At 40.1% G+C, this 18,080-nt stretch overlaps 1 protein-coding gene across 1 annotated transcript in view; it reads right to left on the reverse strand.

Moving 5' to 3' along the window:
• The window catches only part of LOC122548844 (leucine-rich glioma-inactivated protein 1-like), a 29,731-nt gene extending 17,993 nt beyond the window's left edge, over positions 1 to 11,738 (reverse strand). The window contains exons 1-5 of the mRNA XM_043687692.1: positions 11,626 to 11,738; positions 10,743 to 11,356; positions 10,380 to 10,451; positions 1,210 to 1,281; positions 1,044 to 1,115 (exon numbers count right to left, since the gene is read on the reverse strand). Of these exons, the coding sequence (XP_043543627.1) occupies positions 1,044 to 1,115; positions 1,210 to 1,281; positions 10,380 to 10,451; positions 10,743 to 10,924 (398 nt within the window). The 5' untranslated portion in view covers positions 10,925 to 11,356; positions 11,626 to 11,738. The remainder of the gene's footprint in view (positions 1 to 1,043; positions 1,116 to 1,209; positions 1,282 to 10,379; positions 10,452 to 10,742; positions 11,357 to 11,625) is intronic.
• Between the last annotated feature and the right edge of the window lie 6,342 nt (positions 11,739 to 18,080).

Raw genomic sequence — 18,080 nt, forward strand, 5'->3', positions numbered from 1 at the left:
ACATAAATACGTGACTACAAGAGCAGATCAGAGGCTAGGAATACAGAAGTGGGTAACTCATCTCCAGACCTCCTGAAGCCTGTACAAGGCACAAGTCTGGAGTGTGATGGAATACTCCTCACTTGCCTGGATGAGCACAGCTCCAACAACTCTCAAGAAGCTTGACACTATCTAGGACAAAGCAGCCTGTTTGATTGGCACCACATCCTCATGCGTCCACTCCTTCCACCACCAACGATCAATAGCAGCAGTGTGTACTATCTACAAGTTGCACTGCAGAAATCCTCCAAAGATCCTTAGACAGCACACTGCAAACCCATGACCACTTCGATCTTGTAGGACAAGGGCAAACAGATACATGGGAACACTACTACCTGCAAGTTCCCCTCCAAGCTTGAATTTAAAACCTATCACCATTCCCTCACTGGCACTGGGTGAAAATCCTGGAATTCCTTCCCTAACAGCATTGTGGGTATACATACGCACGTTGACTACAGTGGTTCAAGATGACAGCGCACCACCACCTTCTCAAGGGCAATTGGGAAGGGCGATAAACGGTGGCCGAGCCAGCAATGCCCACATCCATGAGTGAATAAAAAAGTGACAAGGCAACCTCCATAAACTACCTCCGTCAGCACAAAAACTGAACCCTCAAAACTGGTGTCCTTCTGTAACACATGCTATTCATCTAATCAACTAAGCTAACCAATCCTGTGAATCTTTGTGGAGCATCAACCCTAGTATCAGCTGGTTGGACCAATACTATTGGTATTAGATCAAATGGCTTGTTTCTATGCTGCAAGTTCAATATAATTTTAAGCAACTTTGAATAATTTTGATAATACTTGTAATGAGTATTGTGTGAATTTTTTATATGGTATCCTATTTCCAGTATAGCTTGTACAATAATTGTTTCAGCACAACACAAGATGTTGTTGGTGTTCATTACTATACTTGCCTCAAGAACATTTGAACTTTAGGTACTGGAATGTTATTTCATGTTAAATGTGTAGGTTATATCAAATGAGAGAAGATATACTTACAGGTGAATTAGAGACTTGAGTCCTCGAAATGCATGCCTTGAGATGGATTGGATTTTGTTGTTTTCTACAAACCTAGAGGGGGAGGAATAAGCATTTCAATACTTTCATACTCCTGATACACAATCTATGCACAATATGAACATGTTCAGATTTTTTATTTACTTACAGGTATTTGAGTTGAGAAAGACCAAGGAAGGCATCATCTCCAACAGTGTCAAAAGAGTTTGAAGTGAACAAGCTGTTATGGAAAGTAATAATTAGAAGAATAATAATATATATTTTCATAAAATATCTGATATTATGATTGATACTGAGAAAATTTACACAGTTCTCAATCACCTTTACAAAACATGATTTAGTTCCTCAGCCGGAGGATCATATTCAATTCTGAATGAATTATTGGTAGAGGAATTATTGGTAGAGGAATTGAGTTCCGAAGCCCTGAGGTCATGTTGCAGTTGTATAAGACTCTGGTGCGGCCGCATTTCCACGTATGGAGTTAGCTATTACGAGGGGGCATAGCTTTAAATTAAGGAGTGGTAGGTATAGGACAGATGTTAGGGGTAGATTCTTTACTCAGCGAGTCGTGAGTTCATGGAATGCCCTGCCAGTAGCAGTGGTGGACTCTCCCTCTTTATGGGCATTTAAACGGGCATTGAATAGGCATATGGAGGATAGTTGGCTAGTGTAGATTAGGTGGGCTTGGATCGGCGCAACATCGAGGGCCAAAGGGCCTGTACTGCGCTGTATTTTTCTATGTTCTACATCTGAAAACATTGATAGTAAAATACAGGGTGGATAAAAATAAACTATTTCCACTAGTTGGATTCTGTATAACAAGAGAGCACAGTCTAAACATTAGAACTAGACTGTTCAGGAGAGATTTTAGGAAGAATTTCTACTCACAAAGGGTGGTATAGGTTTGGAACTGTTATACAAATGGCAGTTGATGCTCGATCAGTTGTTAATTTTAAAACTGAAATTGATTTTTTTTGTTAAACAAAATTATTAAGGGCTATGGGCCAAAGAGTTATATGGAGTCAAGCCAAAGATCAGTCACAATCTCATTGAATGGTGGAGTAAGGCAAGGAAGAATGGCAGACTCCATAGGCAGTGCTGTTGTTAACTGTACTGCTGGGAAAGCAGTTGAACTACACAGGTTCTGTGTAGGATGCTCAGGGAAGTCCTAATGCAATGTAATAGCTCCACATAGTGATGGATCAGCAAAATTCTAGGGATTATGAATGACTTGAAAGAAACCTGTGGACAATTAATACTTCAGAACGGTTGAGATTGGGAGTTGGAAAGTTCACCAGATATTTACTTGAGGCAAGATTATAGCTCAGAAAGAAAATACAAAGGCAGGATTAGCTTGATGAGGCTTGTTGTGTGGGAAAATCTGAAACTGTGCTTGTGTTTAAGTATCAGACTGTAGTTTCCAGAGTCAAGGAAAGGAGGTTGATTGACCACAACAGAAGCAGTCATTCAAGCACTCCACGGAAGAGCAGCCCCAAGAGGGAACGTCATGGCCAGATTAACAGAATTAAGAACTGTAATCTCTTGCAAAGTTTCATGGGATTTGATGACGCACTATGTCATTAATACATCAAGAGTATTGCTAACAAACGTGTAGGATCTGTTTTAATCATATTTGCTATTTGAGGTGCACTGTGAGGTTTGATCACAGCCTAATATCTATATTTACTAAATGTTAATTCTGGGTGTTAGAAAGAAGTTGTGCAAATAGAGTCAAAGAATCATAAAGATATATAGCATGGAAATAGACCCTTCAGTCCAACTTGTCCGTACCAACCAGATATTCTATAATAATCTAGTCCCTAGGAGAAAGTGAGGACTGCAGATGCTGGAGAGTCAGAGTCGAAATGTGTGGTGCTGGATAAGCACAGCAAGTAAGGCAGCATCCGAGGAACAGAAGAGTCAACGTTTCAAGCATAAGCCCTTCATCAGGAATTATCTAGTCCAGCATTTGCCAGCATTTGGCCCATATCCCTCTAAACCTTTCCTATTCATATATCCATCCAGATGCCTTTTAAATGTTTTAATTGTACCAGCCCCCACCATCTCCTCTGGCAGCCATTCCGTACGCACATCAACCTCTGCGTGAAAAAGTTGCACCCTCACCTTAAACCCATGCCTTCTCATTAGGACTTCCCTTATCCTGGGGAAAAATCCTTGAATATTCATCCTATCCATGCCTTTCATGATTTTATAAACCTCTGTAAGGTCACCTCTCAGCCTCCAATGCTCCAGGGAAAACAGCCCCAACTTATTCAGCCTCTCATGAAAACTCAAGCCCTCCAACTCTGGCAACACCCTTGTCAATCTTTTCTGAACTCTTTCAAGTTTCACAACAACTTTCCTACAGCAGGGAGACCAGAATTGAATGCAGTATTCCAAAAGTGACCTAACAACATGACCTTGTTAGTTTGTTTGAAACTGTTAAATCTTATGGCTTTGTTCTCTTAGTAAGTCTCCTTAGAAGTTGCTGGTGTAATGACAGTTTACAATTTTTTTTGGAACCTTGAGTTCTAAACTGAACAGACCAAATATGGCTTTATGTTTGATTTGTATTTCTCTATTGTGTGTTAAGAAAGAGAGACATGGTTTTAATTTAATTTTAGATTGGTTCTTTGAGTGGTGATTGAGTATCTGAACTTTGTTAATGCATGCATTTTTAATGAAGGTTTACAAGCTTGTGGTAGAGCTTGAGGTGAACAGATCAGTGCATTAGAAACAAAGGTACAAGAGACAGAAAAACTGCTGTTGCCTAGCAACTGGAGTTCAGTATCATAGACAAAACCATCCACTACCATCATGTGCAACTTCAGTCAGATTGACAAAATATTATTAGTTTTGCATTGACTAAAAAGTGAGGCCATTGTGGAAAAATCCTGAATGGCTTTAAAGAAAACTCCCAAAAGGAAAACTGCTGAAAGCTGAGGGAATGGAAAAGTCATGCATTTGTTCTCAAAATGCTTCAAAATCAGTAAGAACTAAAATTCGATAACCAATTATAGCCATGCCAATTGAATAAAAATAACTCCAAGTTAAGACAAGGTGACTCTTCTCTGACGTTTGAGTATTTGGAAGGTTGTTGTTGACAGTAAAAGGGATTGAATGTTTATTTCTGATATTTGTAATTAAGAGGGTTTCATTCAAAAAGTCTTTTTTATATTGGTAATGTTGTTTGTGTCTTTTCTGCTTTGATCAAAAATAAACTATTACTATATGTTATTGTGGCCTCTTGTGAACATGTTCCGTGACTGACCATCACAGTAAACAAAAATCAAAAATAAAATTGATATTGTCAAGCAAGATTTCACTGACTTGCCCAGTATTACCATTTACTGGGGATGTAACACTGGCCCCTGGCCAGATCATAACGTAAATTTGGCATTTTGGTCCAGGATTCTAACAGGAAATTCAATGATGGTAATTTAATAACAAGTGGTGATGTTTAGATTCTTCTTGTTAGAGATAGTCATTGCCAAATTGTTACTTTCTACTTATCAGCCTAATCCTGAATGTCATCCAGGTCTCAATGCATTTGGACATGGACTGCTTCAGTATGTACTGCTAGGTGGCTGCACTCTGGGTTCTGGCATTGACCCAGTCAGATCAGGATGTCCCAGGTTTGTGTGCTAGTCTGTACCATGTCAGCTGACTTAATTAACAACATGATAGCCATGAAGGTAAAATGATTAGAAAAGTCAAGAGAGAGACTTTTATGGTGCAATGGTAGATTTCCTACCTCTGAGCTAGAAAATGTGGCTTCAAGTCCCACTTATCTTTGATGCCATAACATGTCTGAACAAATTGATTTAAAATAACTAATGGGGAGATGGTGGTTTAATGATGATATCAAGAGACTCCTAATCCTAAGGACACTGGGTTCAATTCACACTTTGGTAGCTGGTTGCGATTAATTAAATCTGGAGATGAATGCTAATCTCAGTGATAGTCACTGTGTGGGTTCCCTTTTGAAATAAAGTACAATGGTAATGTCCCTACATCTAGGCCAGAAAGTCTAAGTTCATTGTCACTTATTCCAGAGATATATCATAACATGTCTGAACAGGTTGGTTAAAAATAAGATGGGGTAACATTTCTGAACTCATAATTGCAAGGCCATTGTTCCAGTGACAGGAGTTCAATTGCACACAACTTCGGGGAGAATTTAAATCAAATTAATAAATCAGATTTAAAACATACATCGCTTTGAAGGGGCTCCTGTCACACAATGGTAGTGTGGGCCAGGAGGTCTCAGCAGGTTGAATAAAATTAACCAGAAACGACAAAGAAAGATGTTTTCACTTTTAAAAACTGGAGTAAATGGAAATATTATAACTCACAGTGTCCCTTGTCTTCACCCTGCTGGGAGAGGCCTATCCTTTCCTGGCATGCTCTCACATTTTACAGCTCACAGCAGGTAGAGCGGGAATGTGAATTAGGCTTCATAAATGACATAGTGGATAGGCTGAGGCCTGAAATGTCGATTCCCCTGTTCCTCGGATGCTACCTGACATGCTGGGCTTTTCCAGCGCCACACTTTTCGACTCTGATCTTTAGCAACTGCAGTCCTCAATTTCTCCTAGCCCTCATTCCAGCAGTAAGCTCTGACAGCCATCTACTCACTAGGTTTGATACCCCTGGTGTTTTAAGCAATGTTCAAATCTATTATACATGCTTCTGGTCAAATCTAGATTGTCACAGCACAGCACATAAAATAGTTCACAACTGCAACATCAGATTGCTGAGTATTTACAAGATGACAAGATGTTGAAGTAGAAGTAGCCCATTTAGACCATCGAGTCTGCTTTGACATTCAATGAGATTGTTGTTGATCTGATAATCCTCAACTGCACTCTCCTGTGTCATCTCCACAACCCTTATTGACTAAACGTCTATCTAACTTACCCTTAAAATATACTTAACAACCCAGCCTCAATGACCCTCTGCAGTAAAACCTTCTGAGAGAAAAAATGAGTTCCGCAGATTAACAAATGAGAGAAAAAAATTCTCCTCATCCCTGTTTTAAATAGGTGACTCATTACACTGAGATTATATCCTCTGGTCCAAGACTCTCCCACAAGGGGAAACAGCCTCACTACATCTTTGTGTGAAATCCCCTTATTGTATGTTTCAATAGGTTGCCTCTTATTCTTCTAAATTCCACTGAATACAAGTCCAACCCAATTAACTTTTCCTGATAAGACAGTCCCTCCATACCTGATATCAGCCCAGTGAACCTTCTCTGGACCTCCTCCAATACCTGTGTGTCTTTCCTTAGATATGAGGCACAAAACTGCTCACAGTATTCAAGCTGTGATCTGACTTGTACCTTGTATAGGTTTAGCAAGACCACCCTATTTTAATACTCCATTTTGATTAGATTAAATTAGATTAGATTACTTACAGTGTGGAAACAGGCCCTTTGGCCCAACAAGTCCACACCGACCCGCCGAAGCGCAACCCACTCATTCCCCTACATTTACCCCTTTACCTAACACTACGGGCAATTTAGCGTGGCCAATTCACCTGACCTGCACATCTTTGAACTGTGGGAGGAAACCGGAGCACCCGGAGGAAACCCACGCAGTCATGGGGAGAATGTACAAACTCCACACAGTCAGTCGCTTGAGTCGGAATTGAACCGGGTCTCGAGCGCTGTGAGGCAGCAGTGCTAACCACTGTGCCACCGTGCCGCCCTTTATTTCTTTTGAAATAAAGGCTAAGGTGCAGTTGAGGACACTGGATCTGTGCTTAATGGAGTTTGGAAGGATGAAGGGGTATCTGATTGAAACTTACAGAATTCTGGGAGGCTTGGACACAGTGAATATACAGAAAATGTTTTCACACGTTGGACCCGAGGGTACAGCCTCAGAGTGAAGGGTTGCCCTTTGGAAATTAGATGAAGAGGGATTTCGTCAGCCAGAGGGTGGTTAATCTGTAGAACTCATTGCCACAGAGGGCTATGGAGGCCAAGTCATTGAGTATCTTTAAGACAGAGATAGATAGGTTCTTGGTTAGTAAGGGGATCAAGGAATACGGGGAGAGGGCAGGAGAATGGAGTTGAGAAACATATTAGCCATGACTGAACGGGGGAGCAGACTCGATTGTCCTAATGGCCTAATTCGGCTCCTGTGTCTCACGGTATTATGGTCTAACATTCCATTTGCCTTTCTTATTACTTGCTAACAAGCTAGTGGATGATAGCAAGTTCAATTGCCACTTGTTCCAGACGTTTGTCATAACATGTCTGAACAGGTTGTTTAACAATAAGATGGGGTAACATTTCTGGACTCACGATTTGCGAGGTCTATTGCTCCAGGGATGCACTCAATCCCCAAACAGCCTTGTGGTGAATTTTAATTCAATTCATAAATCAGATTTAAAATGCAAATCACTTTGAATGAGCTCTTGTCACACAATGGTTGTGTCTCCTTTTGTGATGTACAAGGATCCCCAAATCCACCTGTGCTGCAAATTTCTGCAGTCTTTCCACATTTAATTAATATTCACTGTTTCTACTCTTCCTGAAAAAGTGCATAACCTCACCTTTTCCCACATCACATTCCATCTATCAAGTTTTTGTCTATTCACTTAATCTGGAAATGTGTTGCTGGAAAAGTGCAGCAGGTCAGGCAGCATCCAAGGAGCAGGAGAATCGACGTTTCGGTTCCTGAAGAAGGGCTTATGCCCAAAACGTCGATTCTCCTGTTCCTTGGATGCTGCCTGACCTGCTGCACTTTTCCAGCAACACATTTTCAGCTCTGATCTCCAGCATCTGCAGTCCTCACTTTCTCCTATTCACTTAATCTGCCTATATCTCTCTACCATCCTCACCACTAGCTTTCCCACTTATTTTTGTGTCATTCATAAACTTGGCTGTGGTACATTCACTTTTCTCATCCAAATCACCAGTATATTATAAATAACTGTGTCCCCAGCACTGATCCTTGTGGCTCTCCACTAATTATTGGTTGTCACTCTGAAAATGCCCCTACTACCCTAACTATCTATCTTCTGTTAGTTAACCAGTCCTTCATGCTAATATACTAACCCAAAAACAACGGGCTCTTAATTTATTAAGTAGCCTATCATGTGGTACTATATCAAGTACTTTCTGTAAATCCAAATATTTTACATTCAATGCTTTCCCTTTACATATCCTGCTTGTTCCCTCAAAGAATTCTAATCTATTTTTGAGGTTTAATTTCTGTGTACAGTTCTGGTTGCCCTGCTATAGGAAGAATATTATTAAATTGAAGCGGGTTCAAAAAAGATTTACCAGGATGTTGCCAGGAATGGTTTGAGTTCTAAGAAGAAGCTGAATAGGCTGAGACTTTTTTCAGAGCAGCATAGCAGGTTGGGAGGTTATAGAGTTTTATAAAACTGTGAGGGTCATTGATAATGTGAGTAACAAAGGCTGTTCCCTAAGGTGGGGGAGTTCAAAACTAAGGGCCATATAAGGAGAAAGATTTAAAAGTGAACTAAGAGGCAACTTTTAAACACAGACAGTGGTTCGTGTGTGGAATGAACTGCCAAAGCAAGTGGTATATGCAGAAACAGTTACAACACTTAAAAGATGTTTAGACAGGTATATTGATAGGAAATGTTTAGAGGGTTATGGGCCAAATGCTGGTAAGTGGGACTAGTTAATTTGGGAAATTTGGTTAACGTGGACTAGTTGGACCAAAGAGTCTGTTTCAATGCTGTGTGACTGTATGACTCTATGACATGCTGGGCGTTTATATGCACCATAACAACCAGCAATGTATTCAAGAGGCATTATCAGCCACCATATTACCAAAGAACTTTAATGTCAGTGACATTTGTGACTTTTCCCTGATCTTACTAACTCCACAAAGCCTCCAATTTTTGAAGGCTGAGGCAAATTAGAAATCTGGGTATGAAGGTCAGCCTTTACTTGGAAGGTAACACATGCACCTCTGAACTTGAAAGTTGTAGAATTGAGCCACATCCTGAGATTCATGCATATTCCCAGCAGATACACCATTACAGTGCTGCTGACTGCCTTCCAGATGAAACATTAAACTGACACCCTGTCTTCCCTCTCAGGAGGATGAAGAGATTCCCTGGTATTTTTTCAAAGAAGAATGGAGGTGGCGGGTTGGAGGGGAATATGGCCAATATTTAACCCTTGGCCAATGAAACCAGAAGGTGGCTCTCATTGCTATAACTGGGAGCTTGATGTGTCTCCAATGGCTGCTATGTATCCGACACAATGACTAGATTTCAACAGTACTTAATGGGCTGTTAAGTGTTGCAGGATAACATTACAAAAATGAAAGATCACTCCTTTCTACAGTGGGAAAATTGAGTGACCTTTGGAAGGCCAATCTGATTAACCGAAGCATATATCTACCTCTAGATGCGAGGCTCCAAATGGTTTTCTATCGCAACAGTTTGAAGACATAACATGGAAATTATCAGAATGTACAACACTGTAAAATATTCAGCTTCAGCAGTACAGCCTTGGCCTGAAGCACTCTATTTTTAAGAAATTTCATTTTTAAAAACATACTACTCAACCAGAGAGTACCTGAGAAACTCAGCAGACCTGTGGAGAAAGAGCCAATGGTTTGAGTCTATTATGATTCTCTTACAGAACAGATGCTGTCAGGTTTGCTGAGTTTCCCCAGCACTTTCTCTTTTTATTTCAGATCTCCAGCAGCACAGTGTTTTGCTATTACTCAACCAGCTCTCCTTCACAGCAGTACTGAGCTAATTATTTTTAAAATGTAACCCTGCGCTGTTACAAGTTTTGCTGCAGTAATACTCCTGCTGTTCTTGTAGCAATGAGAAGCTAAACCTATATGATTCCTTTGTCAAGTTAGAATGTAGTACCCAGGTAAAATATCTTTTCCTTTCCAAATATTACAGTATTATCAGGAAGGATGTTATTTTTTCATTGAATTTTATAACATCATAATCTGAGTCAAAACTGATGTTCTGTTATGTACTGCTTGATACATACAAAGTCACAAGTTCTCTCTACACACTAACACTAATAATTTACACCTTATATATTTGAGTCTCCTATACAGACGTCTGTGCAGATAATACTTTTTTTTTAAATTGCCCAACAATTTAATACTCATTGCCTTGCTGTTTAACCATTCCCGGGGAGATTTTAGTATTAACCTCTTCTTGCACGGTTAGTATTGTATTTATTTCAGAGTAACTGCATCAGCATTAAACCCCTCCTGACATGCCGCCGACACAGCCGCTGCTTCCACGCCACAACGTGTGTTCATTATCAACTGAATAAACACAAAAAAAGGATCTTACAGGAGCTGCAGGGAAGGCATGTGTAAAAAGCTGCCTTGTGGGATTTCACTGAAACCAGACTTCGCAAACGACCTGTAAACAAAACGCACCAATTAAAAAGATCAGAAATTCTGAGCTTTTCCAATCAATCGAATCACTGTTGACTGATATATCCATCATCAACTGACAGCAGCATGGAAGTATCCCTCAAACATGATGAACAGTGGTCTGCATTCACAGGCGTCTTTTTTTTTACACAATTGCAATGACAAGGGTGTAAGGTAGGTGAGATCCTGCGGTGATCATGCAACATTATATAATAAACACAGTCAAGCGTCCGATTAATGCCAATGACGGTAAAAGTATGCATCACGCAGTACTCACAAGGAAACTACACCAGGAGGAAAATTGTGTGGAATGGATTTTCTATTTTCGCACAAAGCATTATCCTTGGAGCAAGTGCACCCCCCGGGACATCTCAGCTGCTTGGATGTCTTCGACTCGATTAACAGCAACACATACACCATCCATAAGAAGAAGAAAATTCTTTTCGCAGCATATCCCATGCTTCGGAACACTCTTAGTGCAGTCTAGTGCAAAGAATATCTCAGGTCCAGAACTGCTTGATGCTTTTTCCCCTGCGCTTGAAGTCAAATTCCGTCCCTCCAATGCCCACAAAACTGATGTATATTTCACTGGTGCAGCACAGCTCCTCATAGACTAGTCTGCTCCCATTTCACGAATACGAGGGCGAACCTAAGAAATTATTCCTGGCAGCAAGACAAATCTCTTTTTAATTGATTTTTATACATTTTTGTGAAAGTACCCTGTAATGTCGCGTAGCCTTTGTCGAATCAGGAGCGGGTTTCCTGTTGGTTATCCGCAGTTTACATGTTTGCAAAATGCCACTGCGGACCCCTTTCCAATAAAATGGTATATGCTGAAATCCTCTGGGAGTTTATTGAAGGAAATATTATGGGTGGATGGATCTTCAATCCCTGTACACCGTTCAACGAGATGCAGTGAGAAAAATATAAATAGAGCAGACTGTAATTTAGCAGTAATGGAAAGCATTTTGTAACATTAATATTAGTGCAGAAATCTTTTGATAAAAACTGATTATGTTTACAGATCTTCTTGAGAAATTATATTATGGCATTATATAAGCTATCAAATAATTAATGTTTAATATTTCTATATTGTAATAAATATTTACACTAATCCCCTACTCATAACATTCGATTTAAAATCTAAACCATTTCATTACCTGTAAAAGTCCAATTCTATATTTTAGCTTTCTACACCCACAAAACTATTTTTAGCTTTGGATAGAGAAAGCCTGAGCTAATTTTAATCCATGCCGCTCCTTGCAAAGGCTAAATTTAATGCAGCATTTTGAAGTTGCATTTGCAGGATCCATATGCAAAGCAGTTTCTATTTTTAGCTGCAGTGTAACAATGTGACACAAAGAATGCTGTGCTAAAAGGCAGATCAAGTGACGGTTCGTGTCCATGATTTCCCGCTTGAGCCCCTGAGCAAAGACACAAGCCAGAGGCGAGTCAAGCTCAGAGATGCGTGAGGTGAAGAGTCTCACCCACTTCTGGTTGAATGGCTCAAGATCAGCAATAGATGAGATCTGATAATAGACTGGCCATGCACAAAATCAATAGGTTGCAAACATTGAGACCATTCACAACATTAGGTGCATGCAAGCTCTTCAAATAGCAATTCAGTCAGTCCCCTTCCCAGGCTTGACCTTTATAGCCTGCATGTTAACATACACGAGGAGCAGGAGAAGGACACTCTGCCCTTTGAGCTTCCTATTCATTTCAAAACTATCGTTGCTCACTTGATTATTCCACATTTCCACCTACCACCTTAATCTTTCATCTCTTTGTGTATCTTTGCTTTCAAGATATTCTGCCTTTATTTCCACCACTTTTGAGGAAGAAAGTTCCAAAGACTCATGACCTTCTGCGAGATAAAAAGAAAGCCTTTCTTAATTGGGTGCTAACCACTGAGCCACCATGCCACCTCTCCCACTGAGCCCCTTCCTTAAATAAGGTGATCAATTATCTCTAAATAAAACCCCAGATGTGGTCTTACCAATGCCCTGTGTACCTGAATAATAATTGTGAGAAACAAAGTTCACTCACTTCAATAATTTCAGTCCGAGACAAGATCTGAATCAGTAGTGTCCTTTATTTCACACTTGCAAGTGGGTGTGATGATCTATTCCCTCCATCTGTGCTGCCCCTCACAGCATCTTATCACTAAGCCCTTTTAATTGGGGGTTTGTTCCTGTGTTTCTGTAAAAGTGAGAAACAGATGTTTATGCCTACTGTTTATACAGGCATATTTAGTTTAACTGCCTCTCTTAACAGCATTTTATCTAGTGCCTGTATTTCTACCATTGTTTTGCAGTCCCGTTTCTTTCTTGCATACATTTTTAGCTAATACAAAAAAACAATTATGCATTTCCTCCACATAGTTTCAATTCTTGTTGACTCAGCTCTTGGCTGAAACAATTACACACTGATGTGAGTGCATTTATTTTTTGTATAATCAATTATAATTGCAGAAGTAACATTAATTTACCCATATCCCACAATAATCTTTCTATGTTCATATTCTATTCATCTTGCAATGGTATAATAGCATTCTATTATCTTTTCTAATTATTGATTGTACCCTGTGATAAAGGTTTATAATATACATTATTGTCGTTGCTATTATTATTGTTTGGGAATCTGGGTTGTAAAGTAGAGGTAAATGGACTTATGGTTTTCAATCTGTGAAGGCGAAATTTTTTAAGAGTCAGAAACTCATTCTTTTAGCAGTGAGTCAAAATAGCATTTCTGAGAATTTAGGTACTTAAGCTAAATGATTTGATAAGCTCCCCTGGTGACACAATTTATTAAGTTGAGCTGCTATGACCTAGAGAAAGAGAGGCCAAAACAGGTTCACTTCAGAAGAAGAGTCCTATTCTAGCATGTGTGCTGTTAAGCAGAGGCAAAGTAGACAAAATAACAGGAAAAAGCTCTGCCTTTATTCTTAAGAGTTCACTGAAGAAACTGTTAACCTGTGTCTGTGTGTCTCAAGGAAAGGTGAAGACTTTTGCTTTTGGTGCACATGCAGAAGTTCACCAAATGGGAATAGTTGCGCTTCTGTTATCAGTTAGAGTCATAGGGTCATACCCAGGGGAAACAGACCCTTCAGTCCAACTCTTCCATGCCGATCAGTTATCCCAATCTGACCTAGTCCCATTTGCCAGCATTTGGCTTATAACCCACTAAATCCTTCCTATTCATATACCCATCCAGATAACTTCTAAATGTTATAATTCTATCCACCTCCACCATTTCTTCTGGCAGCTCATTCCATGCATGCTTGAAAAAGTTACCCCTCAGTTCTTTTGTAACTCTTTCCCCCCTCACCTTAAACCAATGCCCTCTAGTTTTGATCTTCCCCACCCTAGGAAAAAGGATGTTGGCTATTCATCCTACCCATGCCCCTCATGATTTGAAAAACCTCTGTAAGATCATCCCTCAGTCTCCAACACTCCAAGGAAAAAAGCCTCAACCCATTCAGCCTCTCCCTATAACACAAACCCTCCAGTCCTGGCAACATCTTTGTAAATCTTTTCTGTACCCTCTCAAGTATAACAACATCCTTCCTATAGAAGGGTGACCAGAATTGTACGCAATATTCTAAAAGTGGCCTCACCAATTCCTCTACTGTATATGAGCTGCAACATGATGTCCCAATTCCTGTACACGCTGAACTGGCTAATGAAGGCAAATTGCTAAATACCTTCTTCACCACCCTGTCTATTTGTGTCTCCCCCCCTCCGAACTTTCTTTGACACTCCCTACTATTAAGTGTACATATCCTGACCTGATTTGCCTTGCCAAAATGCAACATTTCACATTTATCTAAATTAAACTCCTCGGCCCATCGGCCTACTGTCCATTTATTGCTCATCCTTTGTTGCCCTTGAAAAGGTGATGGTGTGCTGTCTTCTTGAGCAATCCGTTTGGACGATCTTTGTGGAATTATATGTGGAATTACATGTTCCAGAGCTAGACCTTGTTTCATCACTCTTCTGTGAGGCATCTTGGAGTGTTTCACCATATTAAAGGACCTATAAAAATTCAAGTTATTGGTGCCTCATCCATGATGCTGCTGATTTACTCTACCTCAGATAAAGTCTTCCTGCCAATATTGACACATTTAACACGTGTTTTGAAGAGTCCCAAGCCATGAAAATGATTTGAGAGTCCTCGTGGAGGCAAGCAGCTCGCTTACACAAGCCGTCAACCTCATGTCCGTATTAGGAGAAAGTGAGAACTGCAGATGCTGGAGATCAGAGTCGAGAGTGTAGTGCTGGAAAAGCACAGCCGGTCAGGCAGCATCCAAGGAGCAGGAGAATCAATCTTTCGAGCATAAGCTCTTCATCAGGAATTCCTGACAAAGAGCTTATGCTCGAAACATCAATTCTTTTGTTCCTCAGATGCTGCCTGATTGGCTGTGCTCTTCCAGCACCACACGCTCGACTCACGTCCATATTAGTCAAACTTTCTAAACTATACAAAACATATCTAAATATGTACTTTATTTGAATGGCTGGAGACAGGCCGAGACACGTGTTATAACTCTGTGCAGCAAAGCATCTACTATCACTGAGTAAGCAGGCATCTGACACCTATTGATGACCAGGAGGAGCTAATCTCCAGAATTCAGGTAGTCTGACGCTGATTCAGAAAGCACAGAGATTTAGTAATGGCAACTCTGACTGAACTCTGCTTATCTTCATCTCGACCTCTCCATGTGATGAAAATCTTAACATTCTAACAACGAAGACTGAATTCGTAGAAACAGAGGAACAGAAGTAGGTCATTCCTCCCATCAAGCCTGCCCTGCCATTCAATATGATGCAAACCATCAGGTTCTGGGAATTTATTCATTTTCAGTCCCATTAATTTCTCCAGTGCAATCTTCTTAATAATACTAATTTCCTTTAAACTCTTCATTCTCTCTAGCTGCTTGGATGTCTACTTCTGGGAGACTATTTGTACTTTCCTCAGTGAAAATTTACACAAATTAATCATTTAGCTTGCCTTCCATTTTTCTTCTGTTCTCATTATAATTTTTCCTGACTCTGCTTGTAACGGGTCCACATTTGTTTTTGCCAAATGTTGCATTTTTACATACCTAAGGAAGCTTTCGGGATCATTTTATGTTTTTTATGAGATTGCATCCCTATTCTAATCTTCTTTTCATTATCAGAATCTTGGGTCCTATTTTGCTGTATTTTAAATTTGCCCAAACTTCAGATGTACTGATATATCTGGCCACTCTATAAGCTTTTCCTTATGCAATCCTGAACTTTTTTCTGAAGTTTTTTCAGATTTTGCACCTTGAAGAAACATCTAGTTTCAGTAAGTCATCTTACAGTTCTTTAAAGACTATCCACTGCCAATGTACAGTCAGGCTTTTAATGTATTTTCCCAGTCCAGCTCACACAACTTGTAACTCATGTTTCCATAATTCCCCTTTTTCAAATGTGACCCCCTTGCTTCGCATGAATCCCCTCATTGTATCCCTATTAGATTTATTGATTATCATGTACTTACGAGGAGCAGGAAAATCGACGTTTCGGGCAAAAGCCCTTCATCAGGCATTCCTGATTTTCCTGAAACATCGATTTTCCTGTTTCTCAGATGCTGCCTGAACTGCTGTGCTTTTCGAGCACCACACTCTAATCTCTAATCTCCAGCATCTGCAGTCCTCACTTTCGCCTATCTTGTACTTACGCCAATGGTGATCCCCATGACACTGAGCACAGTCTTGTACCCTTCCCTTTGGCAGTTTTAATGATGGGGTGTCATTAATCAACCTGTTGATCTGTCACTTTCCTGTCTCCACCAAGGTTAAGTCTGTGGTGGAGCTGCCTGAGAACACCCTTTTTAGCCCACCGCACTTTGATGCCCTTAACTAGAAAATTAATCATTCATTAATGCCCGCTGTAAACCACTTCCCTGCCCCTTGCTGCTAATCCAAGCCCCTTGTTCAAACATCACCCATAAACCCCAGCCGGAGACCTCCCTCTTGCCATGCTGTACCTGGGTGCGTTCTGTTTCTTGGCCCTCAAGTGGGTGTCATACCTTTCAAAACCACTGCTCTTCTGGTGGTGCTGATGAGTCTAGAATAGCTAGTACCCAGCTTCAGATTTTATTAATTCAATTATGGCATGTGGGCATCTCTTGTTAGGTCAACATTTATTGCCCATATTGCCCAGAGGACAATTAAGTCAACCACATTGCTGTTAAGTGTGGAGTCACATGTAGGCCAGACCAGTTCAGGATGACAGATTTCCTTCCCTAAAGCATATTAGTGAGCGAGATGAGTTTTTACAACAATTGACAGTAGTTTCACGGTGCTCATTAGACCCTTATTTCCACATTCTTTATCAAATTCATCTACCATGGCAGGATTTGAACTCTGGTCCCCAGAATATTAGCTGAGTTTCTAGATTAATAGTTTAGCGAGGATAACATTAGGCCATTGTCTCCCCCTTGCCCTACAGTTCTGAGCAGGCAGGATTCCACCCCCCTAAATGGAGGTCCTTGATGGCGGAGGTAGGTCCACTGGCACAAGGTGTCTGGGCCTTTCCGAAAAGAAGGGACATAAGATTGTCCACGGTTGAAGAAGTGTGCTCGAACCCCTGCCATTTCCATAAGATTAAGCACGTTTTCGTTCTTTCTGTTTTATCATAATGTTATGAAGGTGTAGATATGTACTGTACCTTTAAGAGAGACTGGAAGCTGGCACGGACTTAGAGAGGCAGAGAGAATAATGAACAAGGTAAAAATGTAAACTTGGTTGAAACAAATAGCAGCAGATGGGTTGCCATGATACAAAAACAAGTTCAAATTTGACCCATCAGTTTAAATTAGGCCCAAGATACCAAAATCCAAATCAAATTTGAATTTAGCATTTTGGTAATATTAAAATCAATGAAATGATCCAACGATTTGGGGTGTAAAATTGGACATTTTGAACAGTTAGTGGGAAAACTGTCAAGCCACCAACAAGTACAGACTGCCTGCAGAACAGCTCTCTGAAAGGTACCTGTCTATAAGAAGTTTGCACAGCAGAACATCAAAAAGATGACAGAGGAAAATATGCAGAAGAAGCTACAAGGAGAAGATTCGACAGCTGACTGATTTTGAAAGTTGAATTATTTTTGTAAATCTTAATTGGGACTTTTATCAAACTGTTATTGTAGAGTGGGAGGTAAAAGGTAGGTTTAAGAGAAAGGAGTTGTAAATAGTTGCTGGTTTTAATATTCTCTGTTGCACTTAAAGAATAAAGTTGTTAATTTTTACTTTAAATAGTGACCTCTGGGATTGTTCTTTGCCTTTTGAATTTTAACAGATTACAGCACAAGGTGAATCTTTTCTGTGTCGGATTTAAATTAGCAGAGGGATTTATTCCATATCGTAACAATAAGCATTCACAATTTTATAGGCCTAATGTCGATTCTCAGATGTCTCTTTTGCAAAGATAAAAGCTCCAGCATGTCTAGACATTGCTGATATATTTAAATCTTCAATTGTGCTATCAGTTAAGCTCCCCATAATGTGAGTTTATCAGAAGAATATACAGACATGCTGGGTGTTATGTTCAGCGTAAGGTATCTGGGTCAGGGTCCTTGAG

Source organism: Chiloscyllium plagiosum, chromosome 4 (genome assembly GCF_004010195.1).
Source record: "Chiloscyllium plagiosum isolate BGI_BamShark_2017 chromosome 4, ASM401019v2, whole genome shotgun sequence".
Classification (NCBI taxonomy): domain Eukaryota; kingdom Metazoa; phylum Chordata; class Chondrichthyes; order Orectolobiformes; family Hemiscylliidae; genus Chiloscyllium; species Chiloscyllium plagiosum.